The 27,835-nt window shown below is 40.3% G+C and overlaps 2 protein-coding genes across 3 annotated transcripts in view; one reads left to right on the forward strand and one right to left on the reverse strand.

The window, feature by feature from the left end:
- Positions 1-1,578: 1,578 nt before the first annotated feature.
- On the forward strand, positions 1,579-18,810 carry KCNMB3 (potassium calcium-activated channel subfamily M regulatory beta subunit 3). The gene is made up of 4 exons (XM_004591279.4): positions 1,579-1,640; positions 9,077-9,268; positions 14,397-14,595; positions 18,742-18,810. The coding sequence occupies exons 1-4, from the start codon at positions 1,579-1,581 to the stop codon at positions 18,808-18,810; spliced, it is 522 nt and encodes a 173-aa protein (XP_004591336.1).
- Positions 18,811-22,801: 3,991 nt separating this feature from the next.
- The window catches only part of PIK3CA (phosphatidylinositol-4,5-bisphosphate 3-kinase catalytic subunit alpha), a 90,337-nt gene continuing 85,303 nt past the window's right edge, over positions 22,802-27,835 (reverse strand). The window contains exons 18-21 of one of the 2 annotated variants that reach the window (XM_058661064.1): positions 27,279-27,449; positions 25,692-25,809; positions 25,429-25,580; positions 22,802-24,674 (exon numbers count right to left, since the gene is read on the reverse strand). In XM_058661064.1, the coding sequence (XP_058517047.1) occupies positions 24,404-24,674; positions 25,429-25,580; positions 25,692-25,809; positions 27,279-27,449 (712 nt within the window). In that variant the 3' untranslated portion in view covers positions 22,802-24,403. Of the gene's footprint in view, positions 24,675-25,428; positions 25,581-25,691; positions 25,810-27,278; positions 27,450-27,835 lie in introns of those variants that run through there. The other variant, XR_009245085.1, reaches the window with a different exon arrangement.

Raw genomic sequence — 27,835 nt, forward strand, 5'->3', positions numbered from 1 at the left:
GTAAGAACTGATTTATTTTTATTTGAACAGCAGAGTTATGGAGAGACAAAGGGAGAGACAGACAGATCTTCCACCTATTAGTTCTCTCTCCAAATGGCCACAATGGCTGGAGCTGGGCCAATCTGAAGTCAGGAGCCAGGACTTTCTTCTGGGTCTCCGACATGGGTGCAGGGTCCCAAGTTGTTGTGCCCTCCTCTGCTGCTTTCTCAGGCCATTAGCAGGGAGTTGGAATCAGTACTCCTATGATGCTGGTGCCAAAGTAGAGGCTTGGCCTGCTGTGCCACAGCAGCTGTATTTGCTTTTAGATGGAATTAGAATCACTAAATAGGAAAGAATGGGAGGTCCCTGTAAGGGCAGGTGCAAGTTCTTGGTGCCAGGAAGGGTCTCATGGGTTCAAAAGCATACATCTGGGGTTGAATGAAGCACATAAACATGGCAGCCAATCATTCACTCCTTCAAAGAGAGTCCCATGCCAACCTATTGGAGTGTGTTGAAGGGAAAAGTTACATTTCCAAGGTGGAACCGGAAATGTGATGCAAAAGAAAAAAACATCTAGTTGTTCTCAGCTCTATGTAATGACATGGATTCCCTAAGAACCAATGAATCTTGTCCGCAGTCATAATTTAAAAATAGAAATTGCAGTATACATTTATATATTTTCATTAAATAATATTAAATGATTGCTGATCGATTTATGTAACTTCAATCTGTTTACACAGAGAAACTTGCAGATGAAATTATCCTTGCCTTCTGGTTCACACCAATGTGTTGGAAAAAAAGATATCACCTTGACTGAGAAAGCTACTATGAAAGTGATCTATTTGGCATTGTATCATCCAGATCTGAAAAAAATTCAACATTGTCAATGGTGATTCATGGTCATTATTTGTGAGAAACGAGAGATACACATATACCTTTTAGGTCACCAAAGAAACAGATAATATTCCATTGCATCTTTTTCAGAAAAAGTTTAAGAGGGGGTTACGTTATGGACCTTTGAGTCTTAAAAAATTAGGATGTGACCTTATGCCATAGAAGCTAAGCCTCTCCCTGGGAAAACGCACTGAACCAGGCAAAGTCATCGTCTAAACTTGAATTCTAACAAACCACTTGTTTCAAGAGGAAATGCAGCCGGGATAAAACATTTCCTATTCGTATGAGCTATGCGTGTCCCTCACCAATTAGCTAGGGTCCCTGGGGCTTCAGAACTTTCCGCTGGCACTAAGGTCTCTATGGCAATGTGTGGGGTTGCTGCAGCAGAAGCACAGGTGGCAAGCCGACCAAGGATGGTTGCGTGGGACACACAGGTCTTCCTGGAGCCCCTGGGGCTGACTACCCCATGAGTTGGGCGTCTGCAGAGCACCCCGACAGCTGCGTCTGGGCCTCCACCTCTCCAGGAAGCACTTGGGATGGTCAACTCTGATGCCCAGGTCCGCTGATGCCAGTTGCTGCGCTGGGCTCTGGAGCTCCCCCTGGGGCTCCACTTCCGCTGATGCTTATGCTGCACCCTTTTGGCACCCTGGGGGCAAAAGGCTAGTTCAGGTGAACGGCATCCATTGTGCCCAGCCCCACGCCTTCATGCAGCCCTTCAGCATCCCTGTTCAAATCACACTCCAAGGCAGCCGGAGGCGCCAGGGGAGGTAAGTCACCCTCCGCAGCTCGCAGCCCAAGCTGTGCACCTTGCTGCACAGGTGCGTACAAGAGGGGCCAGGAGGAGGTTGGAGTTGGAGCTAGGCCTTTGCTCTCTTAAGTTTACCCATTTGCCAGGCCCCAGCCCCCGGGTGCCTGGTGGTTTCCCCAGCAGCCCTGATCTAGCTGAGCTGCATCCGTGTGGCTCCCTCCTCTAGGTCCCAGGGTCTTAGAGGCCAGGGATCCTTTATTTTAAAATGATTTATTAATTGTTATTGAAAAGGTAGATTGCAGAGAGAAGGAGAGACAAAGATCTTCCATCTGCTGACTCACTCCCCAAGTGAGCGCAATGGCCGGTGCTGCGCCGATCCGAGGCCGGGAACCAGGAACCTCTTCCAGGTCTCCCACGCGGGTGCAGGGTCCCAAGGCTTTGGGCCATCCTCGGTTGCTTTCCCAGGCCACAAGCAGAGAGCTGAAAGGGAAGTGCAGCAGCCAGGACATGAACTGGTACCCACATGGGATCCCAGCACATGCAAGGCGAGCACTTTTGTCACTAGGCTACTGTGCTGGGCCAACCAGATACTCTTTAAAGCTCATCCCTGAGTCCTGGCCTAGAATATGGTTTGGTATGTATTCAGTATGCATTTCCTGGCTGAATGGAGGAATGGGGAAATGACACCAACCTGTATCCGCATTAACAGTCTCGGATTTCAACCCCAGCTCCAACGCCTGACTGGCTGTATGACTGGGAGAGTTTCTTAGCCTCCCTCAACCTCCTGTTATCTGTGCATTGGAGATAGGACCAGCCCCTGCCTGCCTTTGAACCATCACCTAGCTCTCTGTACTGGCCCTGAGCGGCGTCATTATACACTGCATACATTTTAGTTCTTATTCAACCTCCACCTCCACTCTTTGAAGAGGAAGTAAGAGATCGTCTTTTGACTATTATCTCCCCAGGGCAATGCAAAGCAGAGCAGCTGGGAGCGCAGCGAAGTGGCGCCTCCTGCCTGTTTCAAGGTTGGGGCAGTTGGAAGTAGGCACCAAAATGGAGGCAAAAGCAATGCCCATCAGCTTCTTGGGAATGGAAGGTTTCAGAGCCACGCTCACTCTCTGGAAACTTGGATGATTTTTTTCATGTCAACAGTGGAGTTGGGAGCTGAGTAAGGGAGACATTAGTGGTCATAATGGTCATTGGGGAATCTACTCCCGTCATCCTTCAATCACGTGTATGGGAATTTGAGGGAGAATGCAGGAGGAGATGGAGATACAGTAGCATGCAGTGAGGGGCTTTGGGGAGCAAGCGACAGCTCATGGAGGAAACAGAGCTCCAACTCCCCTAGACGGTGCTAATGCCTCTGTGACACTCAGAGGGACTCACCTTGTGGTCAAAGATCAGATGACAAACAGCCAAGCAAATGGATCTCGGTACCCCTCCCCGCCCCCACTCCCTTCAGAACTGAATTTACTAGCTATGAAGGCAATCAGATTGCAGTGGCGGAATGGGGTATTTTTAAGTTTCAGGTCCCTGTCATGCACAAAAATAAACATTCTTAGCACTGGCATATTTAAGGTGGATTTTGCTTGAAAAGTGAGAAAGTGAACATACATACATGTGCATATGGGTTGCCGCTCGTAGAGAAATACCCTTGAACGGAGTGTAGTGTGTCACCAGATTTGCCCAAGAAGTAAAGGGTGGGGGAGGGGAAGCTAAGACGGCCCTCGACAGTCCCTCTAGCTGTTTTCCCAGTTGTTCTCTTTTATCGGGTAGGGAGCAGTTCGTCTACGTGGGTGAGGCCACCTGGGAATTTCATGGTATCTGCACATGGAATTTGGTATTCCTATGTTCATGGCATTCCCCTCAAGTTCTGGATGAAACAGATCCTGAGAAAGGAGGCATTTTGATTGAAAAGTGCGAGGATAGGATTACACAGGGGGCCGAGGTGGGAGGGGCCTGCAGAGCTCCCTTGTTGCCCGTCTAGCCCACATTATCAAGATTATCGTGAAAACAACACGGTAGCGCGTTTTCTGAAATGCCCAACTGAACTAGCGTTCTTTCCTCTCGCTGAACTTCATGTATCACAGTGACTTCATTCAATCTCATTTGCTGTTTCATAAGAAGCTGCTTAGTAAGTCTGCAATTAAAAAATGGTAAAAATAATTGTTCCAGTCTTTGCTGCAAGGAAAATGAATTACAGGGACATAGGAACTGACTGAGCTCAACACTTAGGAGTAATGAGCACATCTGAGATGAATGTCAGATGAATTAGGACACTTTCGAAGAAGTGCTTCTTGGACAGACTTGTCTGCCTGCCAAGGAGATTACAGCAGGATGAGTGTTCAGACTCTCTGTAATCGAGTTTCCCTTAGTAAGCCAGAACGGGCTCGAAAGCAGTGCGTTCTACTCGGGTGGGAAGGTCTGTCCGCAGTGAAGGCAGCAGCAGGCAGCAGGCACTGCTCTGATTTGAATAGAAGCATTTTAGAGGAAAACATGACTTAGAGATGTGTTACGTGCCAAAAAAAAATTCTCAAGGCTTCCTTCCCTGGGATGCAAGGGTAAGTATCAGAAATAAGTCCTGTTTATGTTTCTGGTCTCAGAGCACCGGAAACAACCTAAAAATATTCAACACCACAGTAATGATAAAGGAGATTAGGGCATGTCCAAGTGATGGAAGAGTAAGCAAGCAGTAGGGTTACAGAGTTGCTAATAACACGGGACAACGTTTATTATGACAAATGGCAAAGAAAAGGTTCAGGAAGGACTAGATTGGGACTAGGATCATTCTCTATTTACAACAATGACTAGCCCCCATCATTCCTTGATTTTGCTTTCCGTTGTGTGAGTTACGCACAGTTAACTCTAGTCCAGAAATATGAAATGGAAAATTTCAGAAATTAGTTGTAAATAATTATTATGGCATATTTCAATTTGACTGTTTTGTTAACCACTTACTAGGTCTCATTTGTGAATCTGTCATACAGCCAGCCAACCAGGTGTAGGATGAGTACGGTATCAGTGATGGTATCAGTTATCCACTGCAGGGCTTACAAAGTGCTCCAATGAGCCTCTAGAGGACACCTGGTACCATGGCTGAGGACGGAGGACAGAACAAATTGATCAACTACATCAGCCACTCATTGACAGTAAAGATCTGGGCAAACAGACACTAAGGTGTTCTATAGCAGCCAGTGGATTTGGGTAAGATTTCATCGTGATTGGAGGGGTGGGATCACCAGCAATTCAGGACTGTTGAACTATCAAAACCTCTTGAGAAATTCATGGTGTTATAAAAGTCTATTCTTCCTGTTGTTGATTTTGTATTGTGGCTTTTCATTTAAGAGGGATGTGTGGTGACCGAGTAATGGAGATTATCATGTCCAGATGTGAGGATGCAATGCAGTGTGTATCTCTACTTCCAGATCAAAGATGGACTCCCAATAAAACAGTTAACTATATGTTGACAATAGGATGCTTGACTCTCTGCCATTGTCCATGTCTGCAATGATGAATATACGACTCCTTATGAAGAGCTATACTATAGTAATAATATAGGAGAATTTGGTGGGGGGAGGGGGCAGGGGAAATATAAATAATTTGAAAAAGAGAAAGTGCTGCGATGGATGAGGAACTAGTGCACAGAGATGGGCAACCATCTATCAAGTGAACAGTAATGACCTCTAAGTACTAAAATTGTTGGTGCTGATTTGATGTCTTTCTAGATTTTCTCGTATTTTCCAAGTTCCATATAGTACACATACGGAAATTCCATTACTTTCATTAATCCTTTTGCATTTGTTAAGGTTTTGTTACTGTCTTAAAGGAGACGTGGAGAGATGGGGAATTATTCCCCACACGGTTGCAAGGGCTGGCTGGGGCTGGACCAGGTTATTGCCAGGAGCCGTAAATTCCATCTGGTTTCTGCAAGGAGAAGCCATCTTTCAGTGCTTTCCCAAGCACATGAACAGGGAGCTGGATCGAAGTGCGGGAGCTGGGACTCAAATCAGGCATTCTGACAGGGGATATCTAAATGCTTTCTCAGCCATTGTACCACATTCCCCAGAATAATTTCTTTTTATGGTTGCCAACTCTTCTACATCTTGGAACAATGTGGACAGAAATATTATAAATAGAAGTTCTGATTTAGAATACTGCCAGATTTGTCTTATTTCCAAATTAGTTCAGAATCAGACAATGCCGGTTTCAGGTAACATACCATGGTAACTGGGGGTGCTAAATGAATGTGTTGAAATGCCACAGAGACCTCATTATAAACTGCTTTTATCCTCCAAGACACGTTAAAATACACAACTAAAATCCAATTTAGAGCACAAGGGAAAATGCTGGGGTTGGGCATCAAACTACAGAAAATATTCAAATCTTAGGGTGAAAAAAATCTCTCTTGAATCAATCAATTACAAATTATAAAGGGCATTGGCTCAAATATCGTTAGAATCCTTTCCATCCCCACTCCCTGAGATTATAGAGGATGAGTAAAATGCTAAAATGAAATGAAAATTCCCAAATCAGATCCTTCATTGCCAAAGAAATAGCCACACCGTCCGCTGTCTTCTGAAGTTCATGTTCTCCAGTGCAGGCTGCTAGGACAGTCTGGGTTGCTTGGCCTTCAGCCCCCTCCCTCTCTGCAGAGTCTGAGGAGGGAGAGCTAAGGGAGAGCGAGGAAGAGAAAGTGAGGGAAGGAATGAAAGAAAGGCAACCAGCAGTGCCCTTGGTAGTAGTTTTGCTACACTCCCAAATGTCATCAGATTTTTTGGCAGTTTGATGGAGCCTGAGTTCTTACCATTGGAGTTGCATCTGTTTGAAGATTTCATGAAGTCTCCGAAAACAGCAATACCTATGGCCACCTCCCCAAAAAAGTCATGAATTAACCTTCTTGTGAGAAATGTCTTGGTTTGTAAAATGTTACCAATGAACCCAACCTTTAAAAAAATCCACCAAGGAGGCCCAGCAAAGCACAGGACCGGGGGTAGTAGGTTCAAAATCTTTGTGTTGGATTTCACTGGTCCCCCAGGCCACCTGCTGTGAGGTGTACCCCAGCCTTTGCCCAGCCGGTTTTCAGGCAGAGCAGAATTGCAGGGACCTCATGCAGAGCTATGAGGGAAGACAGCTGTGACAATTTCCCAGTTCTTAGGGGCTAGTTGCCTTATTCTTTCAGCATGCTGCTAATTCTGTCAATTTTTTGCATCATTCTTTCCACATGGAATTCTTATGGGAATGTTACAGGCATTTTCAGAAAGAATGTGCAATATCCTTGAAATATCCTAATCCTTTTTTTCCCGTAAAACAAATGACAGTTTTAGAGGGAATTCATTGCTAGTTACTGATTAAACAGATCTCTGAAGATCTGCTGGCAGCATTCCATAGTCTTATTGGTTGCAGTATTTTTATTTTATTTTATTTTTTATAATAAAGCAAACATTTATTAAACTATAATAAAAACATTCCATCAAATTACAAAACCTGAGCAAGAAAAACAAACGGCACATGCTTAACTGTAGTTGACATTCAAATAAAATTTGCATTCCCATAATATTATACAGTAATTAGAAAATACCAGCCAAAGTAATATTAGGATACCTTTACGTGCGATCTCAACAAATTTGAACAGAAGCAAATTTTAAAAAAGGTAAATTTTACAGTGAAACATAGCAGTAGATTAAGGATCTTAACATGTTTATTTTACTGCTATTTGACACTATGATACAAAAATAAGAGGATTTACTTGACATTTTTAATAAATATCTCATGGGCTGTTGAGTGCCTTATTGGTGAAAAGATTTAACTGGCTAATCTCATCAATCCATCTTGTACATTTAGTAAGCATCATCTCTGCCCTACATAACTCTTAATGCAATTCACAGCACACAAATGGTTATCATATTAAATACATAATCAACTTGGACTTCTCAACAACAAGGAAATTAGTAAACCATCAAATGGACTGCTTACCATACACTTTCCTCATAACTAAATAACACACAAAAAATCAAAATAATATTTGTCATCACTCTAAACTATTGCCAGCAACTGACGGAAACTGCCAATTTGCCATATTCATGTTCACAACATGCTAAATATACTCTGCTGTTACTTTATCCATGAAATGCCAACATGCCTAGAACAGAGAATTTTCACCATCTCTTGCCGTGGGACCTGACTTGCAGCAATCTATATTTAGATCAGAACTCCATGGGCACTTGATGAACTCTACCTTTCCATGTTGGCTTTCTTATATGAGAGAGAATATATGGTATTTATTCTTTTGTGATTGACTCATTTCGCTGAGCATAATAGTTTCTAGTTGGGACCACCTGGTTTTGAATAGAATAATATCGTTCTTCTTGACAGCTGAATAATAATCCATTGAATAGATGTACCACAATTTTTTTAACCATTCTTCCTTAGACACACATCTGGTTTGTTTCCATGACATTGCTATTGTAGGTTGTGCTGCTGTGAATATAGGATTACAGATCCCCTTCTCGTATGCAGATTTCACTTCTGTTGGGTATATTCCTAAGAGCGGGATTGCTGGGTCATATGGCAGGTTTATTTGCAATTTTCCAAGCACTCTCCATATGGATTTTCACAATGATTGTACTAGCCTACACTCCCACCAGCAGTGAAGGAGGGTACCTTTTTACCCACATCCACGCCAGCATGTGTTGTTTTTCAAATTCTGAATGTAGGCCAGTCTCACAGGAGTTAGGTGGTACCTCAAGGTGGTTTTCATTTGTATCTCTCTGATGGCTAGAGAGCCTGAGCATCTTTTCATATATTTATTAGCTATTTGTATCTGTTCTTTTGAGAAACGTCTGTTCATTTCCTTTGCCCATTTTGCTACAGGGTTTATTTTTTCACTATCCTTGGGTTTCTGAAGCTCTTTATAGATCCTAGATATTAGTCCCCTGTTACTTGTGTAGAATGCAAAAATTTTTTCCCATTCTGTAGGTTGTTTCTTCACTTTTTTAATTGTTTCTTTTGCTGTACAGAAACTTTTTAGTTTGATATAGTCCCATTTGTTCATTTTGGATTTAATCGCCGTTGCTTTAGGCGTCTTTTCTAAAAAGTCTTTCCCTGTTCCTATATCTTGGAGTGTGCTTCCTATGTTTTCCTTTAGTAGTTTAATGGTTTCTGGGTGTAGATTTAAGTCCTTGAGCCAATTAGAGCTGATTTTTGTATAGTGCAACAGGTACGGGTCCTGCAGTATTTTTAAAAGTACTTGGTAACATGAGCTTTCAGCTTTGTTGGGTGGCCTTCTCACCCAGCTCTGAATGGAAGAGCCCCCTTGTGTTGCACTGAATTTGTTCATGACCCTCAGGTGGGTGCCAGGTGGAATAGTCTTCCTAACCCTTCCCTGCATGGTTGGTGAATGTTTGCACTTCTTACAAATGAACTTAGTGCAGTATCTCCTCTTCCCTGTCTCTACAGGACAGCCTTTTCTACCCCAGGGAAGAGGACATATGTCTCCTCTAACGATGGAGACCTGCCTGATGGGCACAAGAAGCTGCCGTCCAGTGCTGGGGAGGACCGAGCCATGCTCCTGGGCTTTGCCATGATGGGTTTCTCAATCCTCATGTTTTTCTTGCTTGGAACAACCATCCTGAAGCCTTTTATGCTTAGGTAAGAAACTCCATCCAGAATTTCCCTTGCAGATCTGTTCCAGTCCGAGAATCAAGGAAGGGGAGCTTGTGGCACAGTGGATGAAACTGCCATGTGAAATATTTGTATTCCATATGGGCGTTGGTTTGTGTTCTGGTTGCTCCACTTATGATCCAGCTCCCTGCTAACAGCCGGAAGGAAGACAGCCAAGGAGTGCCCAAGTGCTTGGGTCTCTGTACTCAAATGGGAGACCTGGATGAATCTCCGGAGTCCATTTTGGTCTGGCCCAGTGTTGGCCTTTGTAATTTTCTGGAGGTCTGGAGGGTGAACCAGGTAAGGGAGGATCTCTCTTTTTCTGTAACTCTTTTAAATAAACAAGGAAATGAATAATCATCATAATAATAAAGAGTAAAGGAGGGGTGGCTGGCTTTGATTTCTCTAGTCTCAATTCTTTTGACAGCAGACCAGGACAGGGATCAGTGAATGACCTGGTTCTCTCTCACTGTTGAGTGTGGAGGAAGTGGTGGTTAAAAAAAATTGGAGATATTCCTGTGTGTCCTTCGCCCATCTTGTAATCCACATGTACCTCAACAATAGTAACCTGGACATTACTCATTTAGTTCATAAGTTCACCTTTCAGTGCCCTGGTTGCAGGCATTTGGGAGGGAACCAGAGGTTGAAAGATCACCCCCTTTTTTTCTCTCTGCTGCTGTGCTTCTATACCTTTCAAAAGCAAACAAAAATTGAAGTATCAAATGTTGATCTCCCATGGCCGGCACCGTGTCTTAGTAAGCTAATCCTGTGTGTGTGGCACTGGCATCCCGTATGGATGCTGTTCATTTTCTAGCTGCTCCACTTCCAATCCAGCTCCCTGTGTATGACCAGGGAAAGCAGTAGAGGATGGTCAAAGTCACTGGGCTCCTGTACCCACATTGGAGACCTGGAAGAAGCTCCTGGCTCCCAGCTTCAGATTGGCTCAGCTCCAGTCATTGCTACCATTTGGGAGTGACTCAGTAGATGGAAGACGTCTCTGTTTTGCCTTTCTAGTTCTGTCTTTCAAATTAAAAAAAATAATAATCTTGAAAAAAAGTGTTGGTTTCCCAGGGAGAAGGAAGTCCTCTGAGTGCCAGAAAAAGTGATGTTGAGCTATCTGGATTTGACAGGGTCTACCTGGCAGTTGCTCTTTTGAATTAGCTGCCTTCCTAATTACATGAAAAACGAGGGATGTGAAGAGCACCAGAAGGCCTGGCAGAATAGGGAGAGAAAAGGCTCCAAGTCCGTCAGGGCAAGGGCTCCTGGGAAAGGGTGGGGGCTCCTTCTGTTGCTTGTCAGCTCTATCTTGCACCATTCCCAGGCTACCGCTGTCAGGGTAGGATGTAGAGGTCACCACCCCGACAGCACACGGAGCCACTACCAGAGCATCTCAGGGCATCTCAGCGCAGGGTGTGCAGCTCCTGACCACCCAGCTTACTCCACTTCAGTGCAACAGGTTCATTTGGTGGTGCCTCTGTTGTTTTGGCTGCCAGGAAGCTCAGAGTCAGTGTTCACCTGTTTCCATAAGCACAAGTGACATTATAGCCTGCAGGTTACATGTCTGATATCATTCTAGCTCTCCTTTTCCTGTCATCACGTTCCTCATCTGATAAAATATAAGCACATGATATATGTTTATGTAACTTGAATAAATATGTGCATAACTGCACACATATGCAGTACCTATATTTTAAAAAATGATTTATTTTTATTGAAAAGGTAGATTTACAGAAAGAAGGAGACAAAGAGCTATCTGCTGGTTCACTCCCCAAGTGGCTGCTAAGGCCAGAGCTGAGCCATCTGAAGCCAGGAGCCTGGAGCTTCCGCTAGGTCTTCCACATGGGTGCAGGGTCCCAAGGTTTGAACATCCTCACTGCTTTCCCAGGTGACAAGCAGGGAGCTGGATAGGAAGTGGGGCTGCTGGGACACAAACCAGCGCCCATATGGAATCTTCGTGTGTGCAAGGCGAGGACTTTAGCCACTAGGCTACCGTGCTGGGCCCTATTGAGCTGATCAATCAATATTTTTCAAGGAATATTCAAACCCTATTCAGGTCAGTACTTCGTCAGCATGTAGACAGCTGAACTTTTTTTTTTTTTGTCTTTTGTAAGATTCATTTGAAAGAGTGAGAGCTTGCACATATGTATAAGAATCATTCACTCACTGGTTTACTCCCAAAATTCAGGGGTTCAAATACTCGGGCTATTATCTGCTGCCTCCCAGACACATTGGCAGGAAGTTGGAAAGAAAGCAGAGGATCTGGGACTCCAAGCAGGCACTCTGATACTGGATGTGGGCATCCTAGGTGGTGGCTTCACCCATTGTGCCACACTACCTACAGATCTTCAATTCTAAGAAATAAACACGCAAATTAAAAACACCATTTAATTGGTCAGCGAGATGGCTCAGTAGCTAAATCTTGGTCTTGCTGGTTTGTGTCCCAGCTGTTCCACTTTTCATCCAGCTTCTTGCTTGTGGCTTGGGAAAGAAGTAGAGGATTCCCGAAGGCCTGGGGACCGTGCACCCGAGTGGGAGACCCGGAAGAGGTTCCTGGATCCTGGCTTCGGATCGCCTCACCACTGGCCTTTATGGCCACTTGGGAGAGTGAACAGCAAATACAAGATCTTCCTCCATCTATCTCGTTCTCTGTAAATCTGCCTTTCCAATGCAAAATACATACATACATACATGCCCCCCTCTAATTTTATTTCAAGATGCCTAGGCTAAATTAACTGGGTGACACGTGGCAGACCCAGACACAAGCTCCAGGCTCCTGGCTGCAGCTTGCCTCAGCCATGGCTATTGAGCACATTTGGGGAGACAACCATACAACAGGTAGAGAATACCTGTTTTCTTCTGTGTCTGAAACTGTCTTTTTAAATACATAAAATAAATGTACAAACTTAAAGGACTCAAAAAAATTAATTGGGTGATAAAGCAAGCCAATGCTATCCAAGAGACCTTTCATTTTGATTTTCGTTTTTTCAACTGTGCCGTCTTTTTCTTAGACTATATCCAGTGAGTTTTGCGTTCTGGGCTTTATAGTCATGGTGCATCTCAGATAGGTTATATTAATCAAGAAAACTGTTTATATTCCAGATATGAATAAAAATACAGGGCCCCACGCGATGGCCTAGTGGCTAAAATACTTGCCTTGCATGCACCAGAATCCCTATGGTCACCAGTTCTAATCCCGCCAACCCCACTTCCCATCTAGCTCCCTGCCTGTGGCCTGGGAAAGCAGTGGAGGACGGCGCAAAGTCTTGGGTCCCTGTACACACGTGGGAGACCTGGATTAAGCTCCTGGCTCTTGGCTTTGGATTGGCTCAGTTTTGGCTGTTGGGGCCACTTGGGGAGGAAATCAACAGATGGAAAATCCTTCTGTCCTCCTCTCTGTATATCTGACTTTCCAAAAAAAAAAAAATCTAAAAAAAAAAAAATAACAGTATGAACATAGCTGACTAATCTTTTTCAAACGATTTGACTGCAGCATTTGTTAATCTAACCTCTAAGGCACAAGGAAACAAAGACTCCTAAGCTGAGTACCCTGCTGTGCAAAGAGCTGGTCCCAACATCCAAAGCATTTCCTCTCACTCATTTGTCTTACCTTGGGCTTGTTCTTTAATAACCTGGTACATAGTTGTCTTTTTTCCACACCACCATCACAGGTCTTTGTGGAAGGTATTTTTCCTTCCATGTCTTATGTATCCAGGACATCCTATGTATTAGTGCATGTTTAAATTCTCAAGGAATGTATTCAACACCACACTCATAGAGCATTTCATGGGAAGCCCTGTGCCTACACCTGAAGGATGCAGGCGATGTAGCTCCGGAGGGCTTCCAGGCTTGCTGCCTTGCTGATAGCAAAGTCTATTAAGGAGGCACTCTACATTTTCCCACTTAGAAGTAGAATGGCTCCACAGGCCTGCACCTTCCTACAACTTCTGGAGACTGATCTGTAGGTGAACTCCCAAAGGCACATTTTCATCAGGGCAAGCCAGTGGGTGTATTTTGAGATGATGGGGCATGAGTTTCCGAGTGAATGTGACTTTTGGTGGTTATAGTATGTAGGATTCTTCAACTATCTGTACCTGAAATAGTATTTACAGGGACTTCGATTCAGACTAACTGATCCAGGATCTCTGGAAGTAAAAGCCTGGAACCAAGGGCCGGTGATATGGCATGGCAGGTAAAGCTACTGCCTGCGTTGGCTTCCCATATGGGCGCCAATTTGTGTCCTTGATGCTCCGCTTCTTTGTATCCTTTCATTTTTTTTTATTTCGATAATCTTTACATAGTTGATTAAGGCACAAAGGGTCAAGGGCTATGGGAAAGTGGGCAAGAGCATTGTTTCCACACTAATTTTTTTTTTTTTTTTTTTGGTACCTGGGGTAGACAGAGACAAAGGGAGAAGCTCCATCCAGCCTCCCACCCATCCCAGGTCCCTGATGTGGGGCATGCTCCGAGGGTCCTGCTCAAGCAGTTTTGATAGTTCAACAGTTCTGAATTGCTGCCACACATGATGAGCTCTTCAGAATCCACTGACTGACATAGTCTGTTTATGGTTGGGGTTCTGAGATCAGTTCAGTTGGAGGGATCTCCAAAGAAACTTGGTCTGAGGTGATGCCAGACCTGATTCTTGTGTGTGCTTGCCAGTACGGGATGCCCCGCTTCTGATCGAGCTCTCCAGCTAATGTGCCTGGGAAAGTAATGGATGGCCCAAGTGTTTGGATCCCTTCCCACAGGTACATGGGAGCCCCCAGGAAGCTCCTGGCTTCAGCCTGACCCAGTGCTGGTCATCATGGCCATTTGTAGACAGCCAGTGGATGAAAGACCCGTCTCTACCTGTTTCAAATACAACCTCAAAAACAAAACCCAAAACCTTGAAATCCACATTTTAGTGCATTGTAACAAATTTATTTAGGTGATTCGAAAGTTTGAAAGACATTAAGCTATGCTTTGGTTTAGTGAAAAATACACCAATAGGAGCCGAGTTGAGACTGATCTTGGTAATGCTAGGATCTCATGGTCCTATATTACCCAGAAATGGCCAGATGCTTTGGGTTGCCACATTAGAAATATCACTTTTCTAGTAGGTGAACTTTTTTTATTGAAGCATTCAGAGAGAAGAGTCAAACTGCACTGCCATCTACACCCGCATTATGGACGACTGGCTGGACTGTGATTTCACTTGTGGTGTCGACTGTCGGGGTCAGGGCAAGTACCCATGTCTCCAGGTGTTTGTGAACCTCACCCACTTGGGTCAGAAAGCTCTCCTACGTTATAATGAAGCGACTGTCCAGAAAAACTCCAAGGTAAAGTTAATAAAATTAACCCTTTCACGCTAGACTGTCCTAACCAGGGTAAGAAACCTGGTGTCATTCCTAGTGGGTCCCTGTATTTGCTTCAAGTGAATATTTTTACAGTGGTCAAATCAGGCTAAATGAAGCTAAAAATATTCTTGGAGAATTGGGGCACATAGAAATGGGAAGTTATTTCAATTTCACAACTTGCCATCTGGAATTCATAGTTTGAATCAGCACACAAGCTCTTTGTAGGCAGTTTCACTTCCCGGTGATCTCATTGGCTACTGGATCAAACATGTGACAACAGATTGTTTGCTTTGAATCAAAGGGTTTAAATTTTAAAAATTATTTTCATTTGTTAGCAAGGGATTTTTTCATCAAAGAAATTTCGAAATTATAACTGGTTCATATGATTTTTAGGTTTATATTTATACCTAAATGGTATTCTATTATTTGACCTGTTACTTTTTGGAGTCTTGAATCAAGTACTAATTTCCATTGGATAGTTCCTGTTTTTATTTTAGATGCAATGATTTTTAATCTCAAAACATTCTTGTAGATCCTTAGTATAACAAATGCCTAAAGGTAATGCCGATAAACCTGAAGGGTTTTTGTTTAAATCATCAGCTCACAGATCCCTTTTTCTCTACTGGTTCTGCTTCTCAGGAAGCAGGGCTCCCTCTGTGGGCCTAGGGCAAAATCCTCAAGTTGTTACCTTTTGGGAAGAGATTGTCCTACAGATCAAAGACAACAGAAATATTATTGGGCAGTGATTGCTGAATTGACAAATGGGTTCCTTGGGTTACCGTACAGGAAGCGGTCAAGGATTTGTATGTGGGCAGCTGACACATTCCTTGTGGTCTCTGCAGTTATACAATGTAAGAATTCCTTCCCACTTCCTCTTAGGAGTATTTATTTCAGTGTCCTCCTGCCAACCTCTTCCCAGAGACTAGACAACATTTTATTGTCTTTGAAGGCTGAAACTAGTATCTTTAGCGAGTTCAGAATTAGAGCTGTTAGACACTTGGTATTGGTGACAATGTCCTTCCTTTTCTCCTCCTCTGATATTCCTAGTGCTTTTATACACCCAAGTGCCACTGGGATGGCAATGATTTGCTCAGGAGCGCTCTGGACATTAAGGAATTCTTCGATCACAAAAACGGAACCCCCTTTTCATGCTTCTACAGTCCAGAGCACCAATCTGAAGATGTTGTTCTCACAAAAAAGGATGACCAAATGGTTATCTTTCACTGTTTATTTTGGCCTTCACTGACTCTGCTAGGTGGTGTCCTGATTGTTGGCATGGTAAGATTAACACAGCATTTGTCCCTACTGTGTGAAAAATATGGCTCTACAATCAGAGACGAGAGAGGTGGCAAAACCCCTCATACAGATCAAGTCAAACTTTGGAGCTCAGGGGGGAATAAAGGCAGGAGCAGACATTCTCTAAGATGGTGGCCAAATTAAAGCAACGGCCTTCAGACAAATTCAATTTCTGCAGTAAAGCACAATTATGCTGGATTACAAACTGTAAAGTTAGGAAAGTTTATTTAGAAAAGGCTCATTATGTATTCTATTTACATGAGGAATTAATTTCCTACTCCAAATTCCTTTTCTCATGAGCTAAGGAAGCATTTTGTTCCCTTGTGGCTGTTAGTTCAGGGAGTTTTCTGCTCTAGTTTAACTCGGAAAAATGGAGATACTGAAGGTATTTTACGTATTGATTATTGAACTATCAAGCCCAACTGTATACAACATAGTTTACATTACATATCTTTCTATATAAATTTGTCATGTGTATTACTGCACTATAGAAAACAGCAGAAACTTAAGGTAAATTTAGCATATTTATGACAGCCTGTGCATGATACAGAAAATTCACAAAGTTCAGAATTATTTATACTTACCTTTGCCATGAACCACGTAATTTTTCTCCCATCCAAGTACTAAGCAGGCCCGACCTTGCTTAGCTTCTAAGATCAGGCAAGACTGGACGCGTTCAGGGTGGTATGTATGGCTGCAGACTAATCACGTAATTTTTCTTTCAGCAACATTTTTTGAGTTTATTATGCTTTTCATAAGCTTATTTTATTCTTTGTGTACATTTTTGTGGGAATGGAAACAAAGGCTAGAAATGTGCCCTGCAGTCAGGAGAAGCTGTACTGGATTTCCACACTCACCCTCAGGTAGTTTACACTGTGAAGTTTTATATGGAGAGCCAACCACTGTTGGTACTGCCAACCAACCGCGGCTATTACATAATGGCCTCATAAGGCACCCCAACAAATGCTTTCCAGATTAAACAAAGTTTTGATGATCCTAGTATCTTTAAAATTTTACTGAAAAATATTACACCACAGACATCAGAAACTTACTTGTAGATGTAACCAAACTAAAAAAAAATAATTCCATGTGTTTTGTGCCCCATCAGTTGTTTTCAAATCATAAATTCCTAAATACATTGCTGCAACCATATTAGCAGATAAAGAAAACAAAAATCTTGTGGTTTAATGCAACATTTAGGAAGCCATGGCATTTTTCAAGGAACAGCTGATATAGACTAGGGCTGAGAGAGACAAGGGAGGACTCCCAACACCTGCTCCCTTTTCTTGGCTAAATGTAATAGACATTCAAGGTCCAGGACTTGCTCTGTGTTTAAGACTAATAAACTTTCATACATTAAAGACTTCTCTGTAATAAACCATGTATGCATGCACATTTTAAGTTATCCAACAACCAAGATTCTGTAGATTTCTATCAAGGACACCTCTATTCTACTTTTTAACAAATTTTTCTCAGTATGGCATTTTGATATATATCTATATATTATATATAATGTTTTGACACAGATCACATATATATTACATATCACACACACACACACAAATATTTTCCTGTGAACAAATTCAAACCCACTATTTTGAAACCTGAAGTCTGTGTTCAGTTATTGCAGTTTTCAATTCTGGTGTCCACTTGATTCATTCCAGGAAAGAGCCATTACACACAGAAAACAAAGTCAGTTCAAATTATCTTAAAACTAGAGCCTATGTTGTGATATAGCTGGTTACATTGCCACATTTGATGGCTGGCAATGGTTTGTGTCCCAGCTGCTCCACTTCCAAACCAGCTCCCCGCTAATGTACCTGAGAAAGCAGCAGAAGGTGGCCGAAGGACTTGAGCTGCTGCCACCCACCAGGAGACCTGGTGGTCTGGGCCTCTATTTTGGCTTGGGTCATCCAGGGAGTGAACTAGCTGATGGGAGATCTCGGTCTCCTTCTCTCTTTTTCAAAACTATCTTAAAAGATAATACAATTTAACCAATGATTTGTTCAATTATTTGGAAGTACTAGCTATCAATGCTCATGTGGATTTCTGTTAAAAGCCCAGACTTGGGGCCCAGCGGCGTGGCCTAACAGCTAAAGTCCTCACCTTGAACATGCCAGGATCCCATATGGGCACCGGTTCTAATCCCGGCAGCTCCACTTCCCATCCAGCTCCCTGCTTGTGGCCTGGGAAAGCAGTCGAGGATGGCCCAAAGCTTTGGGACCCTGCACCCGCGTGGGAGACCTGGAAGAGGTTGCTGGTTCCTGGCTTCGGATCAGCGCAGTACTGGCCGTTGTGGTCACTTGGGGAGTGAATTATTGGACGGAAGATCTTCCTCTGTCTCTCCTCCTCTCTGTATATCTGACTTTGTAATAAAAATAAATCTTAAAAAGAAAAAAAAGCCCAGACTTACCTTTTGCAAAGTTTACCATACAGTAAAACCTGATTGCTTTTAATCCAACTTCACTTTTAACCAAACTCTCACTGGTCCATCTTTTTACACACATACACATGTGTAATATATATGTATAAACCTGTCTATTTAAAATACAGTTCTTCATGCATAGAGGAATTAATATTTAAAGATACATTTCTCTAATAGTTATAACTGAGGCAGAAAAACTGGCTTTTCAGACATAACAGATTCAGATTTTTAAATATGTATTTGCAGCCATTATTGAAAAGAATGTAAACTCAGCTAAACTGATTCTTAGCAACACTATTTTTAAAAAAAGAAATATAAAAATAGAATTATCACAGTTTTTCCTTACATAATACACTAAGGACTATTTGGACACAAGTCAAAGCAATTTTTTTTTTTTTAATAAACAGCGTGATGTTACAGACTGCAAAGTTCAAGAGAAGCAGACATTGACAGTTTCCGATGAGCACAAACAGTAAGTGCAGTCACAGGCCAAACTTCTTGCTAGGTACAGCAAGACTGGGAAGAGGTTTAAAATTTAGTCATATTGTATTATTGTCCTACATTCTCAACAGAATAACACATGCATCTTGCTGTGTCAAAAATTTTTGGGGGTCATTACTAAAGAATATTAAAGGCATTTCTCCTAATACATTATACCACAGGACTTTAGTTCACTGTATGACCAAAATGTAGAGAAACAGTTACTACAATCAATGGGGCTAAAAAGGATGGTTTGAGTTCTCTGTTGAAGTTTCCAAACTTAACCATCTGATGTGTCAGTAGTCACCTTTTGCTAGTGTTACACTCCCCAAGGAATTACAGTTGTGTTATGTTCCAGAAGGATGTATTCTTTTAGATTTTTTCCTCTTTAGTTAAGTCCAAGGACTGAATTATACTGAAATCATTAATTCCAATTAAAACTTGGTTTCTATAACACAATACATTTCTAGAAACCAAATGTGGACAAGTACTCCAACAACTCTTTAGAACATAAAATCTATTTGACAAGGGATTTTTGTCTCATGAGATCAATAGATAATGACATTTGAAAATGCATACTGGAATTGAGGAGTTTAAACTTATTAAACATGTTTTAATGAAAAACACTGAAGATTATCTGCCTTCTTGCCAAGGGGAAGGATTAACAAAAATAAGAATACCTAAAAATACACATGGTTCTTAGCACACCCACAGAATTATCTTAGTGACAGATTAAATAAGGTTGCAGATAAGACTCATAGACTTTAATTGGCTTACAAAATTCATTTAAAAACTTTCCCTGTACTCACCAATGTGACGAATAGGATCTACTGTTGGTAGTGAAAATCAGTTATCTAATGACACTTTATATACAATGGAGTAATTTTTACTTCCCCACATAACTCTTACACATATTTCTGAAAAAAAAAAAAAGTCAGAAAATGTCCTTATGGCTCACAACTATCAGTTTCTAACCTCAGCATGGCTGGAATATTAAACACACTTAAAACCACACAGAAGGAATGGTGCTGTATTAATAACAAGGAAGTACAGAATTTTTACTCAAGTGGAATACTTGAATCAAAGGTTTCTTTAAAGACTAACATCCCAACTTGGGAGAGAAGACTCTTAATGAATTCCAAACTCTTGAATTTTAGAACTTTGATATTTGTTTACATCTTTTATAAAAGATGTCTCTTGACCAGGACTGGAAAGCAGTGTATCTACAAATAGAAATGTGTGCCAATATACCATATCAGATAACAATGAAGTAAAGAGAACAAAATGAACTTTAAACGCTGTATTCAAGAAACCTCGTACCACAAACATCCTCACTGTAGCCTTTTCCAAATGGCTGGCACGATGATTGAATTTTAGCTCCAAGTTTTCTTAATGTCTCCTATTGCAGTTAAAAAAATGCATGCCAACTCTGATTTTGTAGCTTTAAAGCAGAGTGTGCTCCAAGACTTTTGCCTGTTGTACTGAATTGTGACTCATCTTTTTTTCCTAGTCGTCTGAGGTAGAGTTAACCATCCAATTGATCAGGACCACAGTCACCCTGAACTTAACCTCATAATCTCAGAGTGCAAGGACCTTTTAAGAGAAAAGGAAATAGGTTTCCCAGGCCATGGCACATAAGATATATTTACAATTTTAATGTAGTAATTAAAAATGGTTTTGTCTGTATCTTAAAAACAGCCCAGCTGTATTATCTTGTCACTGAGAATTTCTATATGAGGATGCTGTCCATGCTGAAATTTACATTTCAACCTTCACAATCCCATCCCTCATGAAGGGTTAATTCTGTCATGGTATGCACAATGTCTCCTCATGGCCTTCAGTCCCATTTGAGCAGGATGGATATAAAGAATGTGGTTCATGGCTCCTCCCTGTCCCACCCTCTCCCTCCACATTCCCCATTTTTCAAAAACATCTGAAGTAGGAAAGTGTCCTAAAAAAGTAAAAGCACCACGATCTATTAACACCACATATTGCCTTTAAACTGAATTTTTTTAGTGATGTCTTGGACACCAAATTATTTTTTAAAGTGGACTTAGAGAATATGGGTCCAGCCCAGGTGGTGAAGTTGTGCAGACATAGAAATAAGAAGTTAATGTGCCTCAAAATATTGCTGAAATTAAATTTCATCAAAGAGTTGGCAAGGATGGGCTACTGATCAAATCATGGATTGGATGTATAAGAACATTCAGAAAATAGATCCAACTTTTGGTGCTGTGCAATTTCCAAGGTGTCTTTGAAACAGATTGCTCAATTTTTTCCATAAGCAAAATCACTCAGTTTTACATGGAAAAAAGCATACAGGTGGACTGTGTTTTATCTATGTGAAAGTCGCCAATCCATTGAAGGTAAAGTTCAAGAAGGCATATATACAGTCTAATCAAGTCATCATTTGCCTGAAGAATAAGAACTACGCTTTACACAAAATACTTGATCAGCAGCTGTTTTCATAAAAAAAAACCCAAGTCATAGTTTCACAGTTGAAAAATTACACAGTAAAATATTTTACAATTCATTATATATTCACCAGATTCCCATTTCCTAATGGGCTTGTAATAAAAAGCATAATAGAAGGGAAAACCTCAGGGTTGATTTACTTTGACACTGAATTTTACAGGACACTAAGAACCACAGAAAGCTTAGGTTCTAGCAGAAAATAGCAACCAAATTCCATTCTTTAAAAAATCCAATTAGAAACATTAAAAAAAACCAAACCAAATTCTGTAAACGATTAACAGATTTTAAATTAACAGCAGTCTAAAAATATTCAAAATAAATGCTTCTGTATAGCTGAGAACATGGTAAAAAGCTTAAAGAATGATTTCCAAACAGTTATTTCTAGCTACAATACATTTTCTCTCTTTTTTTTACTCCAAAGTGATTATTACAGGAAATAGTTTTAAGTGACCCAATGAAACTGTACAGGCAACAGTCAGTTGTGACACCATGTTCAGTGACAAGGAGGGTTGACCAATCCATGGGAACGGATCTCTGACACTGAAGTACATGCAAGTAGCTCTGTTGTTACTGATTTCCACACAGATCCGAGGCACCCATTGGCATTCTGTTTTAGTCAAGCCCTTTTGCCTTTCTGAGCATTACCATCCCTCCTTTCTTTCATTTCTTAATCTACATTCTTTACAAAATTTGCCTATTTTTAATCCTACAGAATTAATTTGGTTTTAATAACTAAAAGTAAATGGAAATGATAAAACAGGTTATGTGCCGTGTGTGCTTTAATGGTGGAGAGGACGTAGGGAAGGTGGGTGGGTAAATTATCTGGATTGATGTTAAAAAGATGCAGAACTGTACAAATTCCGTACGGGGAGGCTCAAGGCTTGTTTGGCACTCAGGTAACACATGGTTCTCTGTTAAATCTTCAGTTTCCACCCCAAAGTTTCAGATTTATACCATTTACTGTTTCCTATAATCAATCCCTAATATAGAAAACATTGTGATTTTAGTTTGTATCAGTGGGGTATATCTAAATAACATAAAATGATAACTGTGAAGTCGTCTAAAATGATAACTGTGAGCTTTTTATCTGCAAAAGAATCTACTTGATTTCCAGCTCAAAACAGTTTAAATTCGGCTTAACTATTCCAAGACAGTTTACAGAAATAAATTTCCCTAATCTTCAAATTCATTTTTCTTGTTGGCAACATTATATACATGCTTTAGTGAAGTACCTAAATCTTTGATAATTATGCCCTTTAAGGGTGCTAAAATAACCAGATATTAAGAATATTTGTATTAGAGTCCTTTGCTCACTATTTAAGACTTCTAGTATAGGTACCTGATTTCATAGAAGAGCATTTTAAAAGTGATAATGTTGTACTAGAGTTTTCAGTGTGCACTCTATATAAAGTTGTTTTCCAATAACATCTAAAACTGCCAGGAATTTACTGTCCCTTTTTTTTTTTTTTTTTGGAGTGGCACCTGGACATTTGCTAAAACTATTTCCTAGGACATTAGCCATTCATTTCAAACACTGAATAAAATACCACATTCTAGTGTTATGACTAACAATAACTCCTAATTTTGGATAATGCTTTTTAACATGTTTATGAGTGTACTTGAATGGGATTTAATAAGGTAAGAGTGAGCTCTGACGAGGAAATAGGATATGATCTTAAAATGGATTAATGTCCTACTTACATTATTCAGATATGGATACATAGCTTAAAAAGGTAAAAGTTTCATGGTTTCTGTTCCTCCATATTATAAATATTATTAATGAACTTAATAGAGGTTGTGGGAGGGTTAGCATTCAGGAAGATAGTCTAAATGGTATTAATTTTGGCAACTAATTTCATATGATTCAGCCATTCTCAACTATAAAAGAAGATGGAAGATCAGGGATTCATGAGGAAACAAAAGCAAAGGAAAAAGGATGAAGTTTAATCTGCTTTCCTTAAACAATTATACGTTGACTAATGGTACAAGTTGGTAGTGCCTGAGCCTCACCTATAGATCAAGAGAAAAGCTGACCATGCTGCTACTAACAATAAAAAATTTGGGGTACAAAACAATGCATGACTATGGGACAGATTATGTAAATAAAGAATATATATTAATGATAGTTTCTATAATATAAATAGCCTTTAATAAAAAAAATAATCTTTTTTTAATAACATTAATACTTCTATTTTCTGGAAAACATGCATGAAAAATGTGTTCAGTTCAATTGCAAAAGGAGAAAAAAAATCAACTTAAGGTGAATACTGTACAATTCTGGAATGAGAACTACTCCTGCTCATTCTTTTTCTAGGATGATTATTTTACTTTGTGGGAGCCCAGAATTTCCCTAGGAAATAAGAGTCAGATTCTTGTAAATACTGTTAAAAAGAGGAAAAAAAAAAACCTGAAAAAAATCTAAAACCAAAAACACCAGCATACTACAGGTCTCATCTGTGACTGCTCCCAACATTGCGCAGCTAAGACCCCCAAATCACCAAAAGATTTCATTTATTATAAAGAAAAAGTCTTTGAAGAAATCTTAAGAGTCCATCCACCCCAAGCATTTTTCTTCATTAAACAAGGAGTCAAAAAACCCACTTCAAACTAAATTGAACAGCAATGGGAAAAATAAGAAATTGTTCTTCATTTCCATTCTATGTAATTCAACATGAACTCCAGCTGACTCAGTCCTAATGCAGTAACTGCCTTAATTGTGTCCACATCTCAAGGCGCAGAGCATTTACAAGACAAATACAACATCTTTCTTTTTCCTTCTCCATCATTTATGTATATTTTGGGAATTTTTGTTTTGTTCTGTTTTTTAAAAAAAGATACAAATAATCTTCAAAGTTTACCTTTTTGGACTTAAGGCATAACATGAAATCGCGCATTATTCTAAAGCTTAATTTTGAAATGAACTAGTTTAGTGCTATCAAACCCTGTTTGCATTTACATTATTTAAATTATATAGTATTTTATTTCTGTTCTTGCGGTAAGTTCTAATGCTGTTCATGGATTGTGCAATTCCTATGCAATCAGTCTTTGCCTGCTGACAGTTAACAGTGCGGTGTAGAATCCAGATACTGAGCTCTCAGTTTGTCAGTTATCATCTCAGTTCAATGCATGTTGCTTGATTGTGTGGAAGATCCAATCCATTTTTGTTGTCCAGCCACCATGATGTGCATCATTCATTTGTTTCATGAAGTATTCCAAAGCCTCCTGTTCAGTTTTATCTAAGGCTAATGTCTTTCGGATATATGCAATGTCATCAAAAGACTGCAGTTCTGGCATTCCAGAGCCAAGCATCATTGAGAAAAGATTTATGAAGAGATTGGCATGCTGTCGAATAGCTAGATAAGCCTTGTAGCACATTTCCTGAAACCTATAAGTAGTAAGAATAGTTTGGTCAGTAGGAAGCCACTATCCTCAGGTCTTTGCTCATGATACATATTTAGAGGCTTTTAAACACAAACATACAAAAAACACATTCTTCTATCAACACTTTTCCTTTCACTTTCTCCACTAGAATGTGAATTCCTGGAGATGAAGACTTTATTTACTACTGTGTCTCCACTCCAACACCTAAAATAATGACTGGCCCATCAGAAAATTAGTAAGTGTTTATTAGCATATGAATTGATCTACAACAGACACTTTAGGCTCAGTCTAGGTCAGCACTGACTTATAGATACACCGTTTTTATGAAAAGTTTAAAAAAGTACCTCAAGGTCTAAAACAAACTAATAAAACAGCACAAGGTAGTTAAGGAAAATAATAAAATAATCAATCACAGCAATTACATTTCACTAACTTCTTCAAACTGGGTGACCGAAAATGTTGGTTTTAAGCATTATCCATCATTTGTAGAATTCAATTTTTCAAACAGGTGTAAATAAAAATTTTCAGTGTACTATAAAGTTTTGCACTATTTTCTTTCTTGATTAGCTCACCAGATTAAACTGATTTCCTTTTTTATTCTTCCTTCTCAACATCATAAAAAATGTAAAAATATTAAAACATTCAGCTTTTCCTAAAATCATTCTGCTAAATAATGTTATTCTAAATTGAAAAATACCAATTGCTTCAGGTACAGTGTCAAGAATTTTTATTCTGTGCTTTTGATTTCTTGAACTTACCTTTCAAATTCTCTTGTTTTTGTGCATTCTTGGGCTCCTTTACTAATCACTATTAAGAAATCCTGTGTCAAAACAAATGGTACACGTTCTCGCTTATAACCAAATTTTTTCTTTTTGTGGTCCAAAAAGTGTCCAAAATCTATATGAAATAGCTTTCAAAAATAAGAAATTATATTAGTTTCATACATGCAGATACATAATATCTAAAATTAATAAAGGTAGTTTAAGAGCATTAGAACATTTTAAAAAGAGAAAATCATTACTTGTCCATCATCTTTCACCATGATGTTACTATTGTGCCGATCTCCAATTCCCAAAATGAAAGTAGCAACACAATAGCCAGCACAGGAACGTGTGAACAGGTCTATGGCTGCATCGTATCTATGAAGAAAAAATAAACACCTCATGAGTAGAGTGGAAATAGACACAGGGTACACACAATCACTGACATTACAGAAGAAAGGTATTCATGGCCTGAGATGTGAGGAATTTTGAATTTCATTATTATTTTTCTTAAACAAAAGAGCTACTTGTTTTTATTTGAAAGGCAGATTTATGAAGAGAGAAGGAGAAACAGAGAGACCTTCAACTCACTGGTTAATTTCCCAAATAATCACAATGGTTGGACAGAAGAGTGTCTTCCTTGTTTTCCACGTGGGTGCAGGGGTCCCAGGACTTGGGCCATCCTCCACTGCTTTCCCAGGTACATTAGCAGGGAACTGGATCAGAAATGGAGTATCTGGGACTCGAACAGGCACATACATGGAATGCTGACAATGCAGTCAGAGGCTAAATTTACTATGCATGATACTGGCCTCTGATTTTTTAAGATTCGCCTATTTATTTGAAAGGCATAATTACACAGAAACAGGGTGAGAATGAGAGAGGGTGAGAAAGAGAGGGAGAGAGAGAGAGAATCGGCCAGGATGGGGCCAGGACGAAGACTAGAACTCCTTCTAGGACTCCCATGTGGATGTGGGGGCCCAAGCACTAGGCCAACCTCTGCTGCTTTCCCAGGCACATAACAGGAAGCTAGGTGGGAAGTAGAGCAGCAGGGGCTCAGACTGGTGTTCAAGTGGAATAACAACGTTGCAGGTAATATTTAACCTGCTTTGTAACAATGTCAGCCCCTTGAAATTCTCATCTTCAGGAGTCCCAACGAAAATCTCCAGGTCTTGGGGTGGTAGGCTAGTGACAGAATCCTCGCTTTGCATGCACCAGGATCCCATATGGATACCAGTTTATGACCCAGCTGTTCTACTTCCCATCCAGCTCCCTGCTTGTGCCCTGGGAAAGCAGTAGAGGATGGTCCAAAGCCTTAGGACCCTACATCCACATGGGAGGCCTGGAAGAAGATCCTGGCTCCTGGCTTCAGATTGGCTCAGCTTCCGCTATTGTGCCAACTTGGGTGTGAACCAGTGGAAAGATCTTCCTCTCTGTCTCTTCTTCACTCTGTAAATCTGCTTTTCCAATTAAAAAATACCTTTTTAAGAAAGAAATCTCCACATCTTCCCTTACCACAGAATATGGTCTATTATAGTGAAAACAATTAAATTCTAATTAATTTTTCATTTTAATAATAAATTAGAAGTAAAACTCAAATGTGTGATGTGATGTTAATTGAAAAAAAGAACAAGTAAGAACACATTTTAGATAGTAAAGTTCAGTGTACAAAATTTTATCAAAGTAAAGGTAACTGTAATCATCTAAACATATTTCAAAAGATAAAGCGTATTTCTCTCAAATATTATAACTTTTCTATGGTCTAGCTCAGAGGAATATACATAACTGCTAACAGATTCATGATACAGAAAACTTCAGATGAATACAGAAATGATGGTAGAACTCACATTTCTCCTTTGTTCTTGTCTTTGAGCCACTGATGTAAAGTGTGGCTGTTGAACTGTAGTGCGCCTTTCAGGCCACCTTTGCATTGAATCTGCATGATTGTGTGAGAATTTCTCACTACCTCAATCAGTCCCACGCAGTCACCAATTGACAGACAACCATAAGGTAACATTCTATAAAAGGGGAAACACATTTACAATTATGTAATGTAATTAAAAAAATTTAATTTTCTCTTTTGTTAGTGTGACAAACGTGTTTCTGGAAATATACTGAAAATGACCTGCCATGTTTATCTTAACCTTCAACTGAAACAACAGTTACCTGTATATCAGAAGGGCAAAGAAAATTATTATGGTTATTAAAATGAAAACATTGGCAACTTTAAAAATAACGGTGAATTTAAAAATGGTTAACTAACTGGCAACTAAACAAAAGTTCACAACAAAAGTTCTCCCATTTTGGTTTCAAAATTTCTTTGCATTTGTAAAAATTATTAAGGACTCAAAAGAAATTTTAAGTGGATTACATCTACTGATATTAGAAACTAAAGAGAAGATAA

This window comes from Ochotona princeps, chromosome 3 (assembly GCF_030435755.1).
Source record: "Ochotona princeps isolate mOchPri1 chromosome 3, mOchPri1.hap1, whole genome shotgun sequence".
In the NCBI taxonomy this organism is placed as follows: Eukaryota; Metazoa; Chordata; class Mammalia; order Lagomorpha; family Ochotonidae; genus Ochotona; species Ochotona princeps.